At 27.2% G+C, this 18,766-nt stretch overlaps 2 protein-coding genes across 4 annotated transcripts in view; one reads left to right on the top strand and one right to left on the bottom strand.

Moving 5' to 3' along the window:
• Window positions 1-18,766, bottom strand: part of LOC129963610 (longitudinals lacking protein, isoforms H/M/V-like) — a 160,084-nt gene that overhangs the window by 100,079 nt on the left and 41,239 nt on the right. The gene's annotated exons all lie outside the window — the stretch shown is intronic.
• LOC129963608 (transcription factor SOX-8-like) overlaps window positions 1-18,766 on the top strand; it is a 119,655-nt gene that overhangs the window by 23,931 nt on the left and 76,958 nt on the right. The window contains exon 1 of one of the 2 annotated variants that reach the window (XM_056078076.1): window positions 8,739-9,900. The exons of the other annotated variant lie outside the window; for it this stretch is intronic. Within the exon in view, the coding sequence (XP_055934051.1) occupies window positions 9,539-9,900 (362 nt within the window). The 5' untranslated portion in view covers window positions 8,739-9,538. Of the gene's footprint in view, window positions 1-8,738; window positions 9,901-18,766 lie in introns of those variants that run through there. 2 annotated transcript variants of the gene reach the window in all.

The following is an 18,766-nucleotide window of genomic DNA, read 5'->3' on the forward strand; positions in this document are numbered from 1 at the left end:
TGCTCCATTACTTTTTATTGAAAGTGTTTCTGGCGCACTATAGTTTCTAGTAATGTACTTATTTGTCATTTACAAAGTTCTTCCTCCTCATCTTTTTACTTTCATGAACGATGGTTGATTTTTACTTTTTGATCTTATTTTTTAAAGCATATTTTTAAAGGCGAATTTTTCCTATAATTAAAATTTCCGACAGAATATAAAAGGTGATAAGTCGTGACATAAGACAGATTTTTTTAACTATCTTGTAGAACGGAATTTTAACTCATTCTATATGTTTCACGCAGCATAATTGAGAATGATTTTTGCGCCTGCAATTCCATCACATTAGATCAAATGTAGCATTCTACAAGAGAAGAGAAAAATTGATGTTATTTAACAATGAAAAAGGGAAAACAAAAAATTAAGAAAAGAAAAGAAAGATATACAAAAATGCACGAAAACAAAAACGGTTAAAACAAAAAAGGCCCCCCCCCAAAAAAAAAAAACATTATCGAAGGAAGAGATGTATAAGATGACTTTAAGGTAATAGGATTATCTGATATCGAAGTATTTGGAGGATCAAATACTATATTTCATTCACATGGATTGCGACGATTTTTATTAGGCGCATCAAACTTTTTTTTTCATTTTTGGTGAATGCTTTGAGTTATTTTTGACAGAACATAATTCAAAACATTCACCAAACTATTTGCTATCTAGAACTAGACTAACTAGTTTCTCTAGAACTTGACTAACATTACCGCCTTAATATTTCGAAGAACTGTGGACATACATTCTGTATTTTTCGTAATATGTTCGCAATACTTTTCTAATGACTGTTGAAATGTTTTTGCAAAATCATTAAGCATTACCATCGCTAGATTTTTCTATTCCATGTTTCGCCTAATTGGTCATTTCATTGTTTCTTGTTGCAACATTTCGCTTGATTGTCATTGCTAGATGTTCTTACAATTTGAGAATATGTATATTTATCCCTCCTGCTTTGATACTTTCACTTTGCATCAATAAAGATAAATGATTCGCGCATTTGAACTTTAAAAATTTTTGTGCTTTTTTTTTCCCTTTTAAGGCTAAAGGATGAGAGGTCTATAATTTCATGTGACTCTCTACAGAAAACATAAAAGCATGATACATGATTGTACATTGTTATGTTGCCCACCTTATTTCTCACAACTGTTTCCCATTCCTGCATTTGGAGAATGGATGAGTAAAGAAAAATCAATTTCGGCATTGTCGGTGTTTATCTATAAATAATAATGTATATATTGGACTACTAAATCACATTTCGATATGTGGAAATAATATGGCACCGTATGGGCAAGATGACGACTTTTTTTAGCAAATTGAGTAAAATTAATGAATTTTCAAATATCTTCTAAATTCTTTCATAAGTTCATGGAGAGAGATTTCAAACGGAACGTTTAAGTAGTGAAAATTGGCTCGAGATTTTTTTTTATCCTTGTTTAATGAATATATATTATCGATAAAATTGGTTGTTTTAAGATAAATTTCCTTTTAATTGCTTGAAATTTTGCTGTAAATTTCTTGAAACTGTTGGAAAGAAATATTGAATTTATGTGCTCAGAGCCCGCAACGATCCAAAGGGCGTGTTGAGCGATATAAATCTTAGAGTAAGATGCCCAGTCATCCATATAAATGTGCAAAAAGACAATCTTTAGACATCTTAACCCAAAGAAATGAGTTCAAATATTTAGAAAAGGCAAAGAAATGAACTTCAATATAAAAGTTAATGAAATAAGTATCGATTGAGTCTGAATTGAGTCGAAATAATAAATAATCTATGCACGATCAATAAATAAAAGTTTCAGTATAGTATAGAATTCTCTACAACTGTTTAAATTACTGAAGAAAAACATTTGAACTAAGTTCATCGTAAAATCTCATTCCTTCATTTTATTAAAAAATAATCATAATATTCGTAAATTCGTTTTCCAGGTTTAAAGGTAGCTTTGAGAACTGAAGACTCACTGAAGATGATATACAAACATCGAATTGCGTATTGCCTTACTTAAGGAAATTAGCAGTTTTATTTTTTAAGCAAGCCGATGATTGCTGTCGACAGAAGAGAAATTGACTTCCCTTTTTTGCCACTATGAAACTTGCTATTAGCTGACATAGCCAATAGAATTTGGTATTTTATATGGTATTGTGATAATTTTAAATTGTCATTTAATTCTGTTTTTCTGAAATATAAAATTAGGTGAGTATATTTTAATTTTTAGTTACTTGTATTACTTTCAGCTTTTTTTTATTGGCCCGATGTATTGAGAAACTTGAATAGCGGATTTCGCGCCAATTTCTACTACTGGAATCACAAAATGTGAATAGATTACTTGTAGAAATGCCTTCATAAAGAAAATTCAAAATCCTAATCCGAAAATCAAAGTTTCGGTGTTGTGAGTTACAATGATAGAGTCTGAATAATAAATAACGATGCTTTATTCAACAAGAAACTAGACGAAGCACACACAAGAACAGGATTTAAAGTGCATGGCAGTAAATCGATAGTAAACAACCGTAACAGTACAAAGTGCTCAGAGAGATCCCTGCAGAAGAGAGACTTCTTTCAACTATTTCCGATTCTACAACGTTTGCTATTCTCCAATGATTCGCTTGAGCTGATGTCGGCTGCCGACTTACTATTGACTGACTGATACTAACTCAATACTGATTTTATTCTGCTCTGTGAAATTTGATACTGCAGAGTTCAGGTCTGTCTGCCAGCTTTGTATAATTTCCATGACAATACAAAGAAGATTTCAGAAAGGTCACTATAACTCTCGTTCTAATGAAACTATTGCGAAGATTCCAGCAGATTCTGGAATCTTTGATTATATCGTCAAATGGTTGCTAACTTTGTCGCCTAGGTCGATGCCATTGATACTGAATCCGTTCGTCATTCATCAGGGCTATTTGTAAAACTGTTTTTCTTACCAGGATATTTACTGCATTGGAAAGCAATATCACAAATTCTTAATAATATATTCAGTTATCTGGAAAATTCCCCTTTCCGGCATTGGCGATATCCCATATCTATCGGTTAAGAGAGATTGTGCTGCTGATATCTGGGGAAATTTTATTAATATTCTGCTGAATGTCTGCTGAAATTTTCATAAGCAAATGAAGACTTCAGAGGACATTCAGAAACAGATTTAAATATTTTGCAATCTTAGACAGACAAGTTTTAATGAGCGGTTGATTTAATTTTGTATTTCAACAAATGTTTAATTTATTAAATATACAAACAGCATACTTTAGTTCTAATTTTTTAAAAATTTCATTAACTTAGTAAACTTTACATATTTTATTTATTTATTTAATTGATTATAATGGAAAACGAATTAAAGTAATAAAATTCTAGGATCACGTTTATTAGCAGCCAGTTTCTTTACTTCCAAATAAAAAGCCGTTAAATTCTATGACAGATTTTCAGGAAGATTCAGATAAATAGGGCATTAAAAAATATTATTTAACAGGAGGTCATGTCAAGTGTAATATAATAATTAATTAAATTAATAATTAATATTACAGCCTATTATAAATATGTCATAAATGCTCTTTTATTTTTTTTATAATTCAATTCAAATATGCTTTGCAAACTTAACACTTTATAATTCTTGGAAATTGTATTTTTTATAAATTTATTTTTAATTACTAGAATGATAATATTATTTTATTGATTTGCCTAAGGCTCCTTTTTAACTCAGCAGCCTTAGACAGCTGCCTGGTCTGACAGCTGAAAATCTGCCGTTGTCGATAATGAAGTTTATCGACGATATCATGCTGCAAATACAATAGCAGATTACAAAATTTTTCGGCCTTACGCAGCACTTATTATGAGGTCTAATTTGATTTAACACTTCAACGCATTTTTAATTTAACAACATATTAATAATTTATTTTAGGTTAATTTTTTAAATTTAGTAAATTATTATTTTTTTGTTTATTTATTACAACTCATAATAGGAAGGCATTTACATTTGTAACAATGTTACTTAAGCAGATTCTTAGTGTATATAAAATCTTGCAATTTAATTAGTGTGAATGTAATGAAACAGGTAGAAACGTTCCAATCATTCAACAAAATGTCTTAATAACATCGTTATATATTCTAATTCATAGAATTTTTATTTTTTTAGAAATTTATTTGGAAACTAACCTAATTACAATTTTTTATTGACCTAATTGTTGCGATCAGCTCAGCGGCACAAGGCAGATGAAATCTGCTTCAGAGAAAAAACTATTCATTTTTGTCTGATTGCTCTTGAAGGATTGGAAAGATTAAAAAGCATACGTCATTATCATTTCATTATGAAAATTGGGAATTCAAGCGTGAATTCTATTTCATGCGCAGTCTATTTAACAGGTAATTTAAAAGTAATAAATATTGAGTTTGAAATAATTTGGTTTGAGTTCATTTTCGGATAAAATATAAACAAACATATAAAAGTAAAAACTTTTTCCTCAATCATGCGTTGCGATTCCAAATTCGGGTGCATATAGGAATTAAGTCACAAGAACTTAAATATTTACCTTTGTCATATTTTCTTGTAAAACCTGTAATCAAAAGTAATAATATGACGAAAAAGAAACCAATGCATTTCATTAAAATTTATCCAAAGGCCCTTTTATTTATCAATTTACAATAAAATTATTCTATTTATTTACATATTATTAATTATTATGTAAACATGGAGCGCGATAAATCAAAGTATTAAAAAAACCTATACATTAATTTGAAAAGTAAAACTATATAAACGATATATTACTTTAAAAAAGTTGCTATAGACAATTAAGGAGAAAAATAGAAGAAACTTCTTTATATTTGGAATTAAACTCGTCACTACTATCGAAAAATGTTTCTCTCAATAATTTTTATCTCACATAATTCCAACTAGCTAATCGCTAAAAATAAGTTCTTTATTTCCTTTTTAAAAGACCATAACATTTTCCTTAAGCAATCTTATTTTTAAGCAGCGCAGTTATGAAAAATTTCTGCATTATTTTTTTTACATTACTTTTCTATTGAGAATTGATAAAAGGTACTTATTTTTAGCCCTCTTTGAATTCTTGCCTTGTTAACCAGCAAACCTAAGTACGCGAAGAAAAAAAGGCCCAACTCTTTCACAAGAGATGCGAGTTGTCGATAATTAGAAAAATTAAAGGAAATAAGGCATAATGTCGTCAGATGCGAGCAGTCTATTTTGATCGCCGAACAAAGCGTTTCACATCCATCGTCGCCTAGACAAGCGGCTTTTTATTCGGCCCCACAGGTGAAAGCAAAGAATTCGGAGTGGTCGATAACCATCTCGTTGTGAAACAGGGGTAATTGTGCGGCGAAGGAGGCATTTGAAAAAGCATTTGTCTCGGCATTAAATAGACTTGATTCCGCACCCAGGCTTCGACAGATGACAGGAAGGATAGAGACAACGGCCTTTTTTTTAATTTATCTACAATTTCCAGAAGTTGGAGGAAACACTTTCTGGAGAAAGCGCCTAAATTTAGATTTCGGATCCGTATATCTGAATGCTTTATCATATATTTCAATGATTTAGATGTAGTTATTGAAAGGATGCTTACTGCAGAAAGGAAATTTATATTTAACAAGGGGTTTTTCTCTGATAGCCCCATAAAACCTGTAGGTTCCGATTTTTATAATCAATGAAGTATTCAACTCATTGAGTTGGCATTTTAGGTATCTTCAATATTAAAATTTAGGAGTTAAAAATGAATAATCTGCATGAAACAACTCTTCTTTTGACTAAGTTTATTCTATCTTAAAACAAAGGCCCTAATTCAACTTAAGAACTTTTTGCGTCTCTTCATGAGACACCTCCTTTTCTCCCATCACTCAGTTTATATAACTTACGAGGGTCACCCAGCATCAGTTGGAAGATGGAATAAGATTGAGAGAGAGACAGAGAGAAAGACAAATAGCTTCGATAAATAAAGAAACTGTATTAAAAATAAATGGAAAATTAAGAATACATTGCATTTTACAATTTTAAAGGTCAATATTTTTACGCTTTTCAACTCAAGATAAAAAATATTTATAAACAGGAATGATTAAAATTTTACAAATCAAGAAAATATATTTAATACTAGGGCTATGTTTATCAGACTAATTTAAAATAAAAGGACAGCAAATTGTTTCTGTAAAAGAAATTGTAAAAAAAAATATTGATTATTATTGCCAAAATTAGAAATGTAACATAATAATCAAATGATGTAAATGTTCGGTACAGACTGCCATGTAAAAATGTTAAGAAAAGAAAATGATATTTCAAGAAGATAACACACAGAAATCCTACTATTAATTTAAATATAACATGATAATCGCGTTATTTTGGATATCAAATGATTTATCACAGTAATAGACTTAGAGGAACAGATGAATAATATATTTATGAATTTCAAATGCGAGATGACGTAAAGCTATAATATCTCATAATAAAAATTTTGTTTATATTAAACATCTGGAGTTTTGTAGAAACAATAAAAATGTTAAAAAAAATTATAAAAAAATCAAAAGGACCGATTCACAAAATTTAATAAAATAAAATATTTAGGAATGGTAACCTTCGATATACACGTTAGAGAAATTTTTACGGCAATTCGAACTATTTATTCCAATGAATTTTGATGTCTTAAAACAAAAGAGTTATATTTTTGTCGTTGCTCAGATTTTCATGCATATTATCTTCTAGCATGAATAAAGTTATACAATACTTATAAGATCGCATGAATCACAACATATTGCTAATGTCTAATATAATAATGCATCTTGACATTCTATTTCGAGAAATATTTCTGTTTTGGAAGGGATTTTTAGTTCTATTACATATATTTCGCAATTGCAAATCTTTATAAATGCGAAATATAAATACTATTCTAATCGCACTGAAATTTTCAAAAATAATGTAGTGTTTTATAACATAAGACGAAATCGACAAAATAATAACCATACATTTCTTAGTAATTGTACGGAATAATTTCACATTGCTTGTATTACGTTTCATTTTGGTTTTTCTTTTTAAATTTGCTCGGTCTTTAATACCGCAAGACTGATGACATTAAATTTACAATATGATTAAAACATTTTCGTACTTTAAAAAAAATCAGTATACTTTTTGAGAATATTTCGAAATGTAAGTACGGCATTCCTAAAAAAGAGGATACCCTTTAAATATACTTTCTCAGCAGTTGTACGGGATAGGCAAAGAAAACTTCTCTTCAAAATCAATCCACCTGCTATATTTGAGTTATTACAATTTTTTTTTTTTTTTTAGAAAGTTATTATAAATAGAAGTAAGAAATAATCGGTATTTATTTAGATTTTCCTTGGATTATTTAGTACATTGGAGTTAAGAATTTCAAAGCTTTGATAGTGTTTCTGTACCAGTTTTATGAAATAATTAGATTAATATGCGGTTATTTTAGCACGGATTTCATCATTTTGAACCCTAGTTAGATGATGATAACATCTCAACCAATTCAAACTTATCCAAAACTTTCATACAACATAAATGAGTGCCCGTATGAAGTGACGTATAAAGCACGAGATCTAAGTGAGCAGTCGATGTTTATACGGATTAATTCACCGACTTTAGGTATCAATTCACCGACTTTTTGATTCAAAAGAAAAGCGAACAATTTGGTATAATCGAAAAAATAATTAATTTCTTTTATTTTTAAATTCATAATCTCTGATTACGGATATGTTTAAATATAAAATTTCGTAGATTGTCATAAATATCTGCTTTAAAAAATTTTGCAGCGTCAGTGCAAAATTAATAACACGAAAGGGTTAATATTTCTTATTTACCCAATATTCGATATTTTTCATTGATTTGAAATGAAGAATCATGACTGTATCAAAAGTGGTCTCGTTGTTGACTAAGATAACATGAAGTATGCTGGTTAAATTATTTACATGTATGCAACAGTATTCTTGAGATACATATTTGATTATTTTAAATCTTTCTTCTGTCCTCCCAAAAAAGCCAAAATAAATAAATAAATAAAGTTTTTATTAATATTTTGCAGATATTTGTTATCGCTTTCTTATCAAGATTTAAAATATACTAGATTAAATTCTACCTATTTTTAAAATTAGCAGCACTAATTTTTATTAATAATTAATTTATTATTTTATTTTTAACTTACAAATTTATTTAAAATTTGAATAATACGAAGTGTCAAACACACGCATAAACAAATGTTTTGGGATATTTGTGAGTCAATTTATTAATCATTGTTAATAATTCTATAAGAAAATTAATATTGTTCCTAAAACTTCTATATACTTATATTTAAAAAAAAACATTCGAATTTTAGTAGAAAGAACAAAAAACTTTTGATTCAGATCCTAATACTTGGAAAATGTCTGTTGGAAAAAGTTTACTGTCAACAAATAAAAAAACACACACTCTCCGATACCCGTTTTCCTTATTTGACGCTCACCGTCTCTCAGAGATAACATGCACTGTTTGGTAACTTTCTTCTTAAAACTGTGATTAGAGGCAACCCTTAAGCCAACACAGAACCGCTTGTTGAAAGCTGCTCGCGGACCTAACAACTTCTGCCGCTGACCCTCTCACCGCCAAAAGAGTTGGGGAGGGATAATTGGGGGTCGGCAAATACAATCTTAACCACGCCCCTTTCCTCCTTGGCGACATCCCTTGGCGAGCGGGAAGTCGCTCCCGTACCTCAGCTCGGGAGACAAGGGGCTCTTCATTACGGTCCCGATGGCGATGGAGAGTGTATGAAGTGCTCTGTTGTGGGACCGGTGGACAAAGTTTCTATCTGTTACTCCGACACAGAGATAAGGCAATATTGTTCCGTCGGAAAAGGGTTTTTCAAGAAGCCATTGTGGACGCTCTGAAAAGACATTTATGCGGCCGCAGAATATGAGGTATTGTGTGGTTGACATTTATGTCCGCTAATATGGTGTCGAAGGTGTGAGGTGAAATGATAGATGTCATTTAATGAAAATAATCTTTGATACTTATCTCGCTGGACACGGTTGAGTTGAACCATTTGTTCTGATGATGGTGTTTTATTTTATTAAAGTGTTTCCGGTAATTTGAATTATAAGAAAAATACAGAATTTTTATTTTCTGCGAAGGAAAATAGTGTGAGAACGAGAAATTTAATTAATCCCCAAACTTTGTGTGTATTCATCCACCTATTTATTTTTTATAAGATAAAAAAATAGTAAGAAAGGGAAAACCGTAAATTGGCATTTCATGCTTAATAATAAATGAAGTGAATAAAATGATAGTGCGACAGACTGTTGTTTTCCCAAGTTAACGGCAGAAAAATACGAATTTAATTTTAAAATTTGATATTTATGTAACTGTAATAATTCATCGACGTTCAGACTGAGAGACAGTTCTGAAATATCGGCAAAAAAGAAAAGAAAAAGACAATTTTCCTACTCTTCAATAGTTGACTTTGCCTTGGAAGCATGAACCATTAGTTTTTGTTTTCTTTCAACATAATCTTTTAAGTGACCATGATGGACAGAGACGACTGCAAGCATGAATACGACGATGACATGGACGCTGGGTCTTCCGGAGGAGGATCTCCTGGGGCTTGCGAGGGGCTGTCCCCTGATAGCGGGCACGGTGGCATGGCAGACGCCTTGGACGCTAATCCCCGCATACAGGCCGCCGTATCTAAAGTCCTACAAAGTTACGATTGGTCACTAGTGGCCAAGACTTCGCGCCAGGGCGGCGGAGATAAAAGGAAACCCCACGTGAAACGGCCCATGAACGCGTTCATGGTTTGGGCACAGGCAGCACGCCGAAAGCTTGCCGATCAGTATCCACACCTGCATAACGCCGAACTAAGCAAGACACTCGGGAAACTCTGGAGGTGAGTTTTTCTCATCTTTCACTCCTTATTGTTTTTTACAATCAATCTGAATTTCTTGTTACTTATAAATTCTCTATGTAGTTGTATTTGCGTTTTTTTCTTTATATTCAACTCCACAGATAAGCTAATTCATATTTATTTTTGTATTTTGCACAATAAAAATTATAAAAAGTTTTAAGACATTTTTAAAAAACCGAAATTTATTAGATCAAAATAATAATTGTCGAGATGAAAAAGTAATTTTGAAGGGAAAAAAAATAGTTTTCATATTTAATTCAATTTACTGCGTCGATGTTATTCTCTCTTTCATTTGATAATTTTTTAAGTTTCATTTCTAATGTTTATGTGTGCGTTTCCGAAAATCAGATATTTAAGATTAAAAAAAAATGCTTATTGCATGGAATATATTTCTTTTGCTATTTTTTTTATTGATGATTTTGATTTTTGAAGCTTGAAATACTATTTTGTTCTGCATTTTTAACTTCCCACATTTATGCCATTTAAAAACACTTATTTCTTTTATACTATGAAGGAAATGAACCCTTTTCATACTATTAACAAATATTTCATTAAATGCAAGCATTATCAGGAATTTTCTTGAGAAATTATTTAATTATTGGTGGTTAGGCATGATTTTCTATTTGTGGCTTTATCATGTCTGTAAATAAGCACATATTTTGGTAATAATTAAGATAGAATAATGGTTCATAAAATTTGCATACTTACATAAATTTGAATTTTTTTTTTTTCAATTTGCCTTTCTTATTTGGCATTTTGTCTATTTCTTATGTTTTGATTTTCAAGCTAATATGATTAAAAAAAGTAAATTTTAATTGGGCATACGAAGATAAAAATCTTTAAATTTTGCATAAGCAGTCTCTTACTTAGTTTCAAGACATAATTTTTGTTGCAAAAGGCAGTATGCCTTTTTTCTAAAATAACTATATCGATGGGTTTCTTCCCTTGTAACATTCTTCTTCCATCATATTTAACTGTTTAATAGGAGCAAAGAGTAATGAGCAAATCGCAATAACATTGAATACTTTCTTGAGAATATATATATATATATCTTACTTTTGTTACTATTAAAAATGAATGCATGCTAAAGATCTTAAATATCTTTTTTTAAAGACAGAATAAAAATACAAATGCAAATTTAGTAACAATATTGAAAATTTCACAAATGTAATAATATTATTTTTTTGAAAGCATGGATAAATTGTTTTTTAGCTTTTCAGCTATTTGCAATATCTATCTATTTAGATCTTTTAAGAGAATTTTTATTGTATGTGTATATTTTATGAGGAATTAGGATTAAAATTGTGCTAGTGCTCTAAAATTTAAAGGAAATTTAATTTTTTTGGATGCATGCTAACTGTGCAGTATCATTTTTAAGGATTCACGTACTGACAGCTTAGGGAATGTGTTATTTCCAATTTTTAGCGAATGGGGAAGAAACATGCAAAAAACTTTTTTGAAATAGAAAAGTATTTTTGAAATTATTTATTAAAATTATGTGGAAATATTTGATAAACATGTATAAATTATACGTATACAATTAATATGAATTAAACGTATCTTTTACATAAATATAAAAATATTGTCTAACTAATTAGAAGAAATACTGCTCATAAACAAAGTTAAAACATTTTCAATCTGTAAAATTTTATTAATCTTTCTGAAGCATAAAAGATTCTTGCATAATTTAATGAGCAAAAATTAATATTAATCATTCGAATAACATTAATTCATAATCCCTTCAAATCTGGCGGTATGTTGTTTTATCTCTGCGACCGATCTATTATATCTTTTTCTTCGTGAGATTATTTTGGCATCAACTTAATCACGAGAATAAATTATTCCTAATGCTTCCAAGATCTGTTTCTAGACGAATTTTTTTGTATTTTAAAGACAGTAAAGGAGGCATGTAAAAAGAAAATATTTATCTTTATAGGGATCTAAGAGGGAGGAGGAAGATATTTCATTTTAAATTGCTAGAGTCTAGTATTTTAGTGTTATACTTAGAGGGCAATAGAATGAAATTCATTAAAACAAATTTATGAAATATTGAATGAAAATTTTTAAGCTGTTGTCTTTGCCACACGAAATTTATATTTCATATTTTGAAGAAAAATTACAGGGGGTGGGGGAGTAAATATATTATTACAATTCATTATATAGCTGTGATTTAATGTAGATTGATCGACAGTTTTACTCTTGTTTCATGTTTATTAAATGATAAATTTTACCTTTAATAATTATTTAAGAGAATTCAAATTATGAATGTTCTATTGTAGATGACAAGAAATTTATTTATGAGTGATGCAAAAGAAATTTCTCAAAGTTATGTAATCATAACATAAAGAAGTTTCATTTTATTGTGTATCAGTTAAGTACAATGGCAAATTAGTATTTATTTTAGCAAAACAACTCATAGGAGGTACAATTAATTATTTACTAAATCTTCTCAGTAATTTATTATTGAAATAGGGTTCATTATTTTTGGAGCTGAAAATTTCCAATTAAATATTTTGGAAAATTCATTACATAAATTTTTAGTGAGTTGAGTCGTTAAATGTTCTCTTTTTGAAACCTTTCTTTTCTTAATACAATCATTTTTTAATGAAACAATTTTCTAGAAAGAAAACACATTGAAAATTTATTCAGACTATAAATAATCATAAAGTTAATTTAATTTTATAGATCTTTTAAAACTTGAATTTTTATTTGTATGTATATGTTTGATAGTGAATTAGGATTAAAATTGTGCTAATGAGGTAAAATTGTGCTTTGTCTACTAACTTTCTAAAGAATTGGATGTTGTTATTTTCAACTGTTTGACTGATTATGCATAATAGCAGTCAAAAATCTTTGACATAATGTGTTTTGTAGTAAGGATATTTTACCCAATATATTAATTTAGAAGTGTCGTCATTTGTCACAGTGCAGTAATTGAAAATTGATGAAAGAGATATGCTTTTATTTTGAACATCATTCAGTTCTTCCCGGAATATCATCGGTTTCAATTTATCGGATAATATCATTCATAATATTTTCATCTGTAGAGCTACATCCTCTTTGTTGAAGAATAAATTCTGTTAGGCATATGGAAGAAAGTTATTCCATTAACTTCATCGTTTTCCTTTGTAACCATTTCTTAGAAAACTTGCACTGTCAAACACCATTTCATGAGAATCCTTTAACTTTCTATGCGTATATCTTGACTCCATGTATAGCATTTAATTAATTTTCAAATAATTTTAAAGCACTTATTCAACTATTATTCATTCATTAACTGCTAATGAATAACAGGGAAAGTAATTGCCTGGTATTCTTGCTGCTGTTGCAAAATTCTACAAATCACTTTTCTTCATCATTTAGAAATCAATCTTTAACAAATCAATTCTCAAATCAAATGCGTAATTTGTTGTGTCTAATTCTAGATTCCTATCCCTGTAACACAAAGAAAGCGATTTTTTTCTTCTTCTTTTCATAGTATTTATACGATTTATGAATGGTATCACATTCCTCGAAGAAATTCACTTTAACTATCACTAAGCCTGACCATTTTGGGACAAATAGAATTTTATCAATTAATATGAGTATCGACAAGTAACTTTGTGGCTAAAATAATGATTTCGCTGGAAGTTGACATTTACACGGTTATTCTGTAACGAAATGAGATTTTATATGCTAACAGCAAATTTTTTGTTCTCAGTAAAATGATTATGGAAAATATTTTCCTAACATATTTTTCTCATAGTTTGATAATCATTCAAATGAATTATCACTGTAAAAAAATGTGAAGAAGTTTTGATTTTTTTTTTTTTTTTGTATATATCTATTATTCAACTGAATAAAATCTGAGAGAAGAAGCAGTCTCACCAAAATAATATTAATTATTTTCTATAATATTTGTCATAAGCAATAGCAAAAATATTTAATTTCATTTAGAATTGTTTCAGGAATTACCTAAGTTTGAAAATTTGCTTTATATCACATATATCAAAACTTGCAACTTATAATATAAATAACAACTTGTCAATATAAAATTTAATAAATGAAAATGTAACTATGAAGTGTTAATGCTTGAAGTATTAGTCTTCCATAATAAAATAAAGCTTAAGATTTAAAATTCGACCCGCATCTATAAATATATAAATATGATTTTCCAAAAATATTGCTTGTTATTATATTTCTTTTATTGCTACCCGTGTTCTTAATTAAAATGTATTAAACAAATCTTAGCATATAAAGAAATTTTGGAATTTATTGCCCAAACTCAGCTTCTAATCAGTTCGAATGATTTAAATTTTAAAGAAATTTTTATATATATTCTGCTTTTTTGATTTTTAAAAATATTTTCTACTTTATTCAGTTCATTGTTATAATTAAAAGCTTAATTTTTTTTCTTATTTGTTTACTGATAATTGAAAAGCAAAACAGAAGGTAGAAGTGAAAAGTACCATTTGATAGTTTTTTTACTAATCAAACAAAGAGATATGAATCAGATATAAAAGTGTTTAATGTTTCGACACATTTTTTTTACCCAGAAAATAAATCAGTAAAATAAAACAGAATGTATATTCAAAAGTTTTCATTAAAAAAAGAACGAAAAGAAAAACCGTTGGTACTTCCTATAAACTTTGAAGTTTCGTATAATAAATGCCATTGAATTAAATGTAAAAAAATAAATAAAAAAGAAAAGAATAATTCTTTTAATGTATTTTAATTAATAAATTAATTATTCATTTTCTAATAACGTAGTCAAAGCTTTCACACGTAGGGATTAGTTATAATGAGCAATTGATTGAATTGAATTAGTTCAAATTTCTTTTTAAGATAGTATAAAAATAAAATGAATTATTGTATATTTTGTTATGCTATAGTCGTATTAAATTGAGGTATAATGACAAAAATAGTGTTCACTCTAGCTATCATCTAATCAACAGACAGTTTATTATTTCGAAAATGATGGTATTATTTTGATAGAATTATTACAAATGTGTGCGTATCATTTCATGATTAGAAGTTTATAAGCGAAGATAAAATTTAGATAAAATGTGAGATAAAGGTTTAAAATTAAGATTAAAGGGTAAAAATAAAAAAAAATAAACTATTAAATGCATATTAAGACTGAGAAGAAAAGTTCTATTATCAGACATGCTCTAACAAAAATGTTAATCAATAAATTATATAATAAAACTGACTAAGCAAATATTATTTGAGATTCTACTTGCATCTTTTTTACAGAAAATAATTTTTCTAGTGTTTTATTCTTTTAACATAAAGTATTCTCTGAACATATAGAAGGATTTTCTAACTCTCTGAGAGTAGTTATAGAAAGATTAATTTTCATTGAATATACCGAGCAATTATTGAAAATTTCCATTTGCTTTATATTTTAATAACTTATGTATGGCATTTAAACTTACATTTAAAAATATCCGTTAAAATATTTGTTCTGAATAGAAATATACGAAATTGATAAAAAATGTTCAAACGTTTTTAAGAGCTAATCATTTTTTTAATATAAATAATTCAAACGATTTTTTTAGAAAAATTTAGTTTTCTTAGTACAAATTCAGATAGTGTTTAAAGCATAGATTACAGTCAAAACATCACAATAAATAACAAAGTGGGATAGTAAATTTGAAATATTGGCAATTTGATGATTAAAATATTTTTAGGAATGAATTTTATTGTAAAATGGATCTTTAACAACAATAATCTTTTTATATATTTCATTATTGAATATATCTATTTAAATATAGGACTAATTTTATTATCTGAAATGAAAATCTATGCAATTAATTTTAATAAACACAGTGGTTATCACAATATGGATAAAAATTTAACATGAATATATTTTCTTTCTCCAAGCGAAAAAGACAGTTATAGTTTTTAACTGATTAGTTTAATGATAAATATTTCAGTGATTGTGATAATACTAATATGTTATTCTATGAATTCTAATGTTAATTTTAAATAAGCTTAATGAAAATTGAATTATAATTTTTACATCTCAAAAATAACATTTTTTTTTTTTTTTGAAAACTAAATTTTGGAAATTTTATCTTTGAATTTTCTTTCTTTAGCATATATTTCGATACCATTGTAAATATTAATAATGCTGTTTTTAACTTATTTTGCTACATATATAGTTTATTTTTAAAGTTGAATAGTTGAAAGCAAATCTAATATTTTAAATAACGAATATATTATGTTTCATAAAAAAAATTACTATTAAAATGAAGTAAAGAATATAATACATATAAAGTTTGATTTTTTTGCATCCAAAGGGTTAAGAATCATTATTTTTATGTTAAAATATTCGATTTGTATAAAATATTTTAATATAATTAAAATAATTTCAAAATAAAAAAAAAACAGTTCATTATCGATAGTATACGTTATTTTCTCTTTGGAACTGTTACTGTTAATATTTTTACTGTTTATCAACAAATTAAGGATTTTTTTCCTTATTTCATTTTGTAGAGATAGAGAATATTATTTTGAAACAGTTTATCTTCATAGAAATTTGTTTTTGGATTACTAATGAATGATCTCTGAAAGATTATTCTTTGTAATCTCTGACTTGAACAAAAAAATCTGCATGGGACAGCCATAAAAAAACTTAATGAATCTTATAGATTTGTTCTGATAAATTAAGAGTTACTTCTACTACGATTAATAAATTAGTGAATTAAATAAGAGAAAGGTAACTAGTATTGTATAAGTTTTGATAAAATATTAAAATTCATTGTAGGTTATAAAAAACATAAAACATTAAACAGCTTCAAAAGAGTGCTTTAAAATACCAAAAATATTTACAAATTTAATTAGAATTTTTTAAATAAATTTAAATGGGTTTTTTTCACATCACTTTTTAGCTATGAAAAATCATATTTTTTTTTCATTTAGGTGTGATAGCCAGCAAAAAACATGAATTTCCTTTTTGTTTCTTAAATCAAAATCAAATATTTAAAAAAAAAACATTTTTCTTTGTACAAAGCTAGAAGCAATTAGCCATAAGAAATTTTTTAATAATATGAATTATATGTTTCAGCCATTTTTAATATAGTATTTAAAAATATGCTGTTGAAACTTCAAAATTTCTTTAATAAAACTAGAAAACATGATAATAAACAAAAAATACATTTCATATATATATAAAAATTTTAAAATAAAGAAAAAAATTCTGATAGTTGATTTAAATTATTTGCATTTGCGTATTTCTCAAAAATTTCTTAATACGAATTTCTTGAGTTTAAAATTTATTCCTAAACTGTTTGGTAAAAAGGTGCACAACCGTGTGAAATAAATTTAAATAAATAAGACATTATAAATTTCTATTGTGTAGCTAAAACCATTTGAATATTGTAAGTATTCAGATAATTTTAAGTAGGCAAATTTTTTTTTGCCAAGGATTATTATTTTTATTTTTTTATTAACTTCAAGCAAACATTTCATTTAAATTACAATTTCTTTTATTAATTTTATTACTTTTATAAAAAGGCAACATATTTATTTAAAATTATTCAATTCTGGAACAAAATAAATGGGATTATTTTAAGAATATTAGCAAATCTAATGCATGTGTAAAATCAAATGAAAGTGAAAAAACCCCATTTCTAAAATATATAAAAAAGAAAGAGAAAAAAAATGACTGAAGATTTCAATGACTGAATTTTTCAAAATATTGTTAATTCGACATTTTTTTTTTTTTTTTTAGACTTTTGAATATTTTGGTATAGTTTACTTTTCACTTTTAAAAGAGATGTATACTCATTTATAATTTTATATTTCATATAAAACTATTTTAATGAAACAATTATAAAAAATGTTAATCTGCATAATTAAATAGAATGTAAATAAAATCTTAGGCAACTTATTTGCAGTTGATGAAATACTTGTTTTTTAACAAATAGTGTTAAATACAAATTATGTGAAGGTATATACATATAAATATTATGACTGATTAATTCTGTCCAGTAAGTAATTCATATAAATAAATATAACAATTATATATATATTATTATGTCGTACATAACAAATTCAACGCTTTTAATTTTTTCTAATTTTCATTAAATTATAAAATTATACAATATTCATAATAATATAAAATCCGAACTTTCATAACCAACTTGCAGTATGCAAATTTGTATACTTTTAGGAGAAATGAAATTAAACTGAGCGAATTAAGAATTCGATTTTATTATCTTTATTGTACGAAAGATAATTGGTAACTGAATCCAAATAACAAGAGCGGATATTATTATATTTTACAAACATATAAATGAACGTAATTGCTTAACTTTGAAAAATATCTATTTTAATAAAGTAGAGTATTCGCAATTTTTTAGATATTTATGCTTTATATTTATGTATATTTATTACTTCTCCTAATACTGATGAAAAAAGTTAAACTTCATTTGTTTCGTTTGGTTTATAATTTTAAAAAGAAGGAATAAAAGAAGAGGTTGAAAACCCGCATTTTGCAGGCAAAAATGAAATGAATTAAGATGAAAGTAGATTTCCGTGAAGATTTTTTATTGAGTTTTATAAATTTCATCTATTTTTATATAAAGAAATTTAATTGTGCCGTGTATGAAATATAAATATGCATGGTTCACCTTTTTTCCTAAATGACTGCGCCAATTTCTACCAAACTTTGCACGGTTACTCTTTAAGACAAGAGAAAGAATACTGTTTTTTTTTAAGTGCAAAAATCAATGAAATATTTGGTTCATTAGAAATTAACCGAATTCTTGGCGAGTTTTTACAGCAATTTTGGAGCAATTAATCTTACAAGAAATATTTTAAAATTCAAAATTTTACCAATTAATAATAAGAAATATTACGA

The sequence above is a fragment of the Argiope bruennichi genome, chromosome 3 (assembly GCF_947563725.1).
Source record: "Argiope bruennichi chromosome 3, qqArgBrue1.1, whole genome shotgun sequence".
Lineage (NCBI taxonomy): Eukaryota > Metazoa > Arthropoda > Arachnida > Araneae > Araneidae > Argiope > Argiope bruennichi.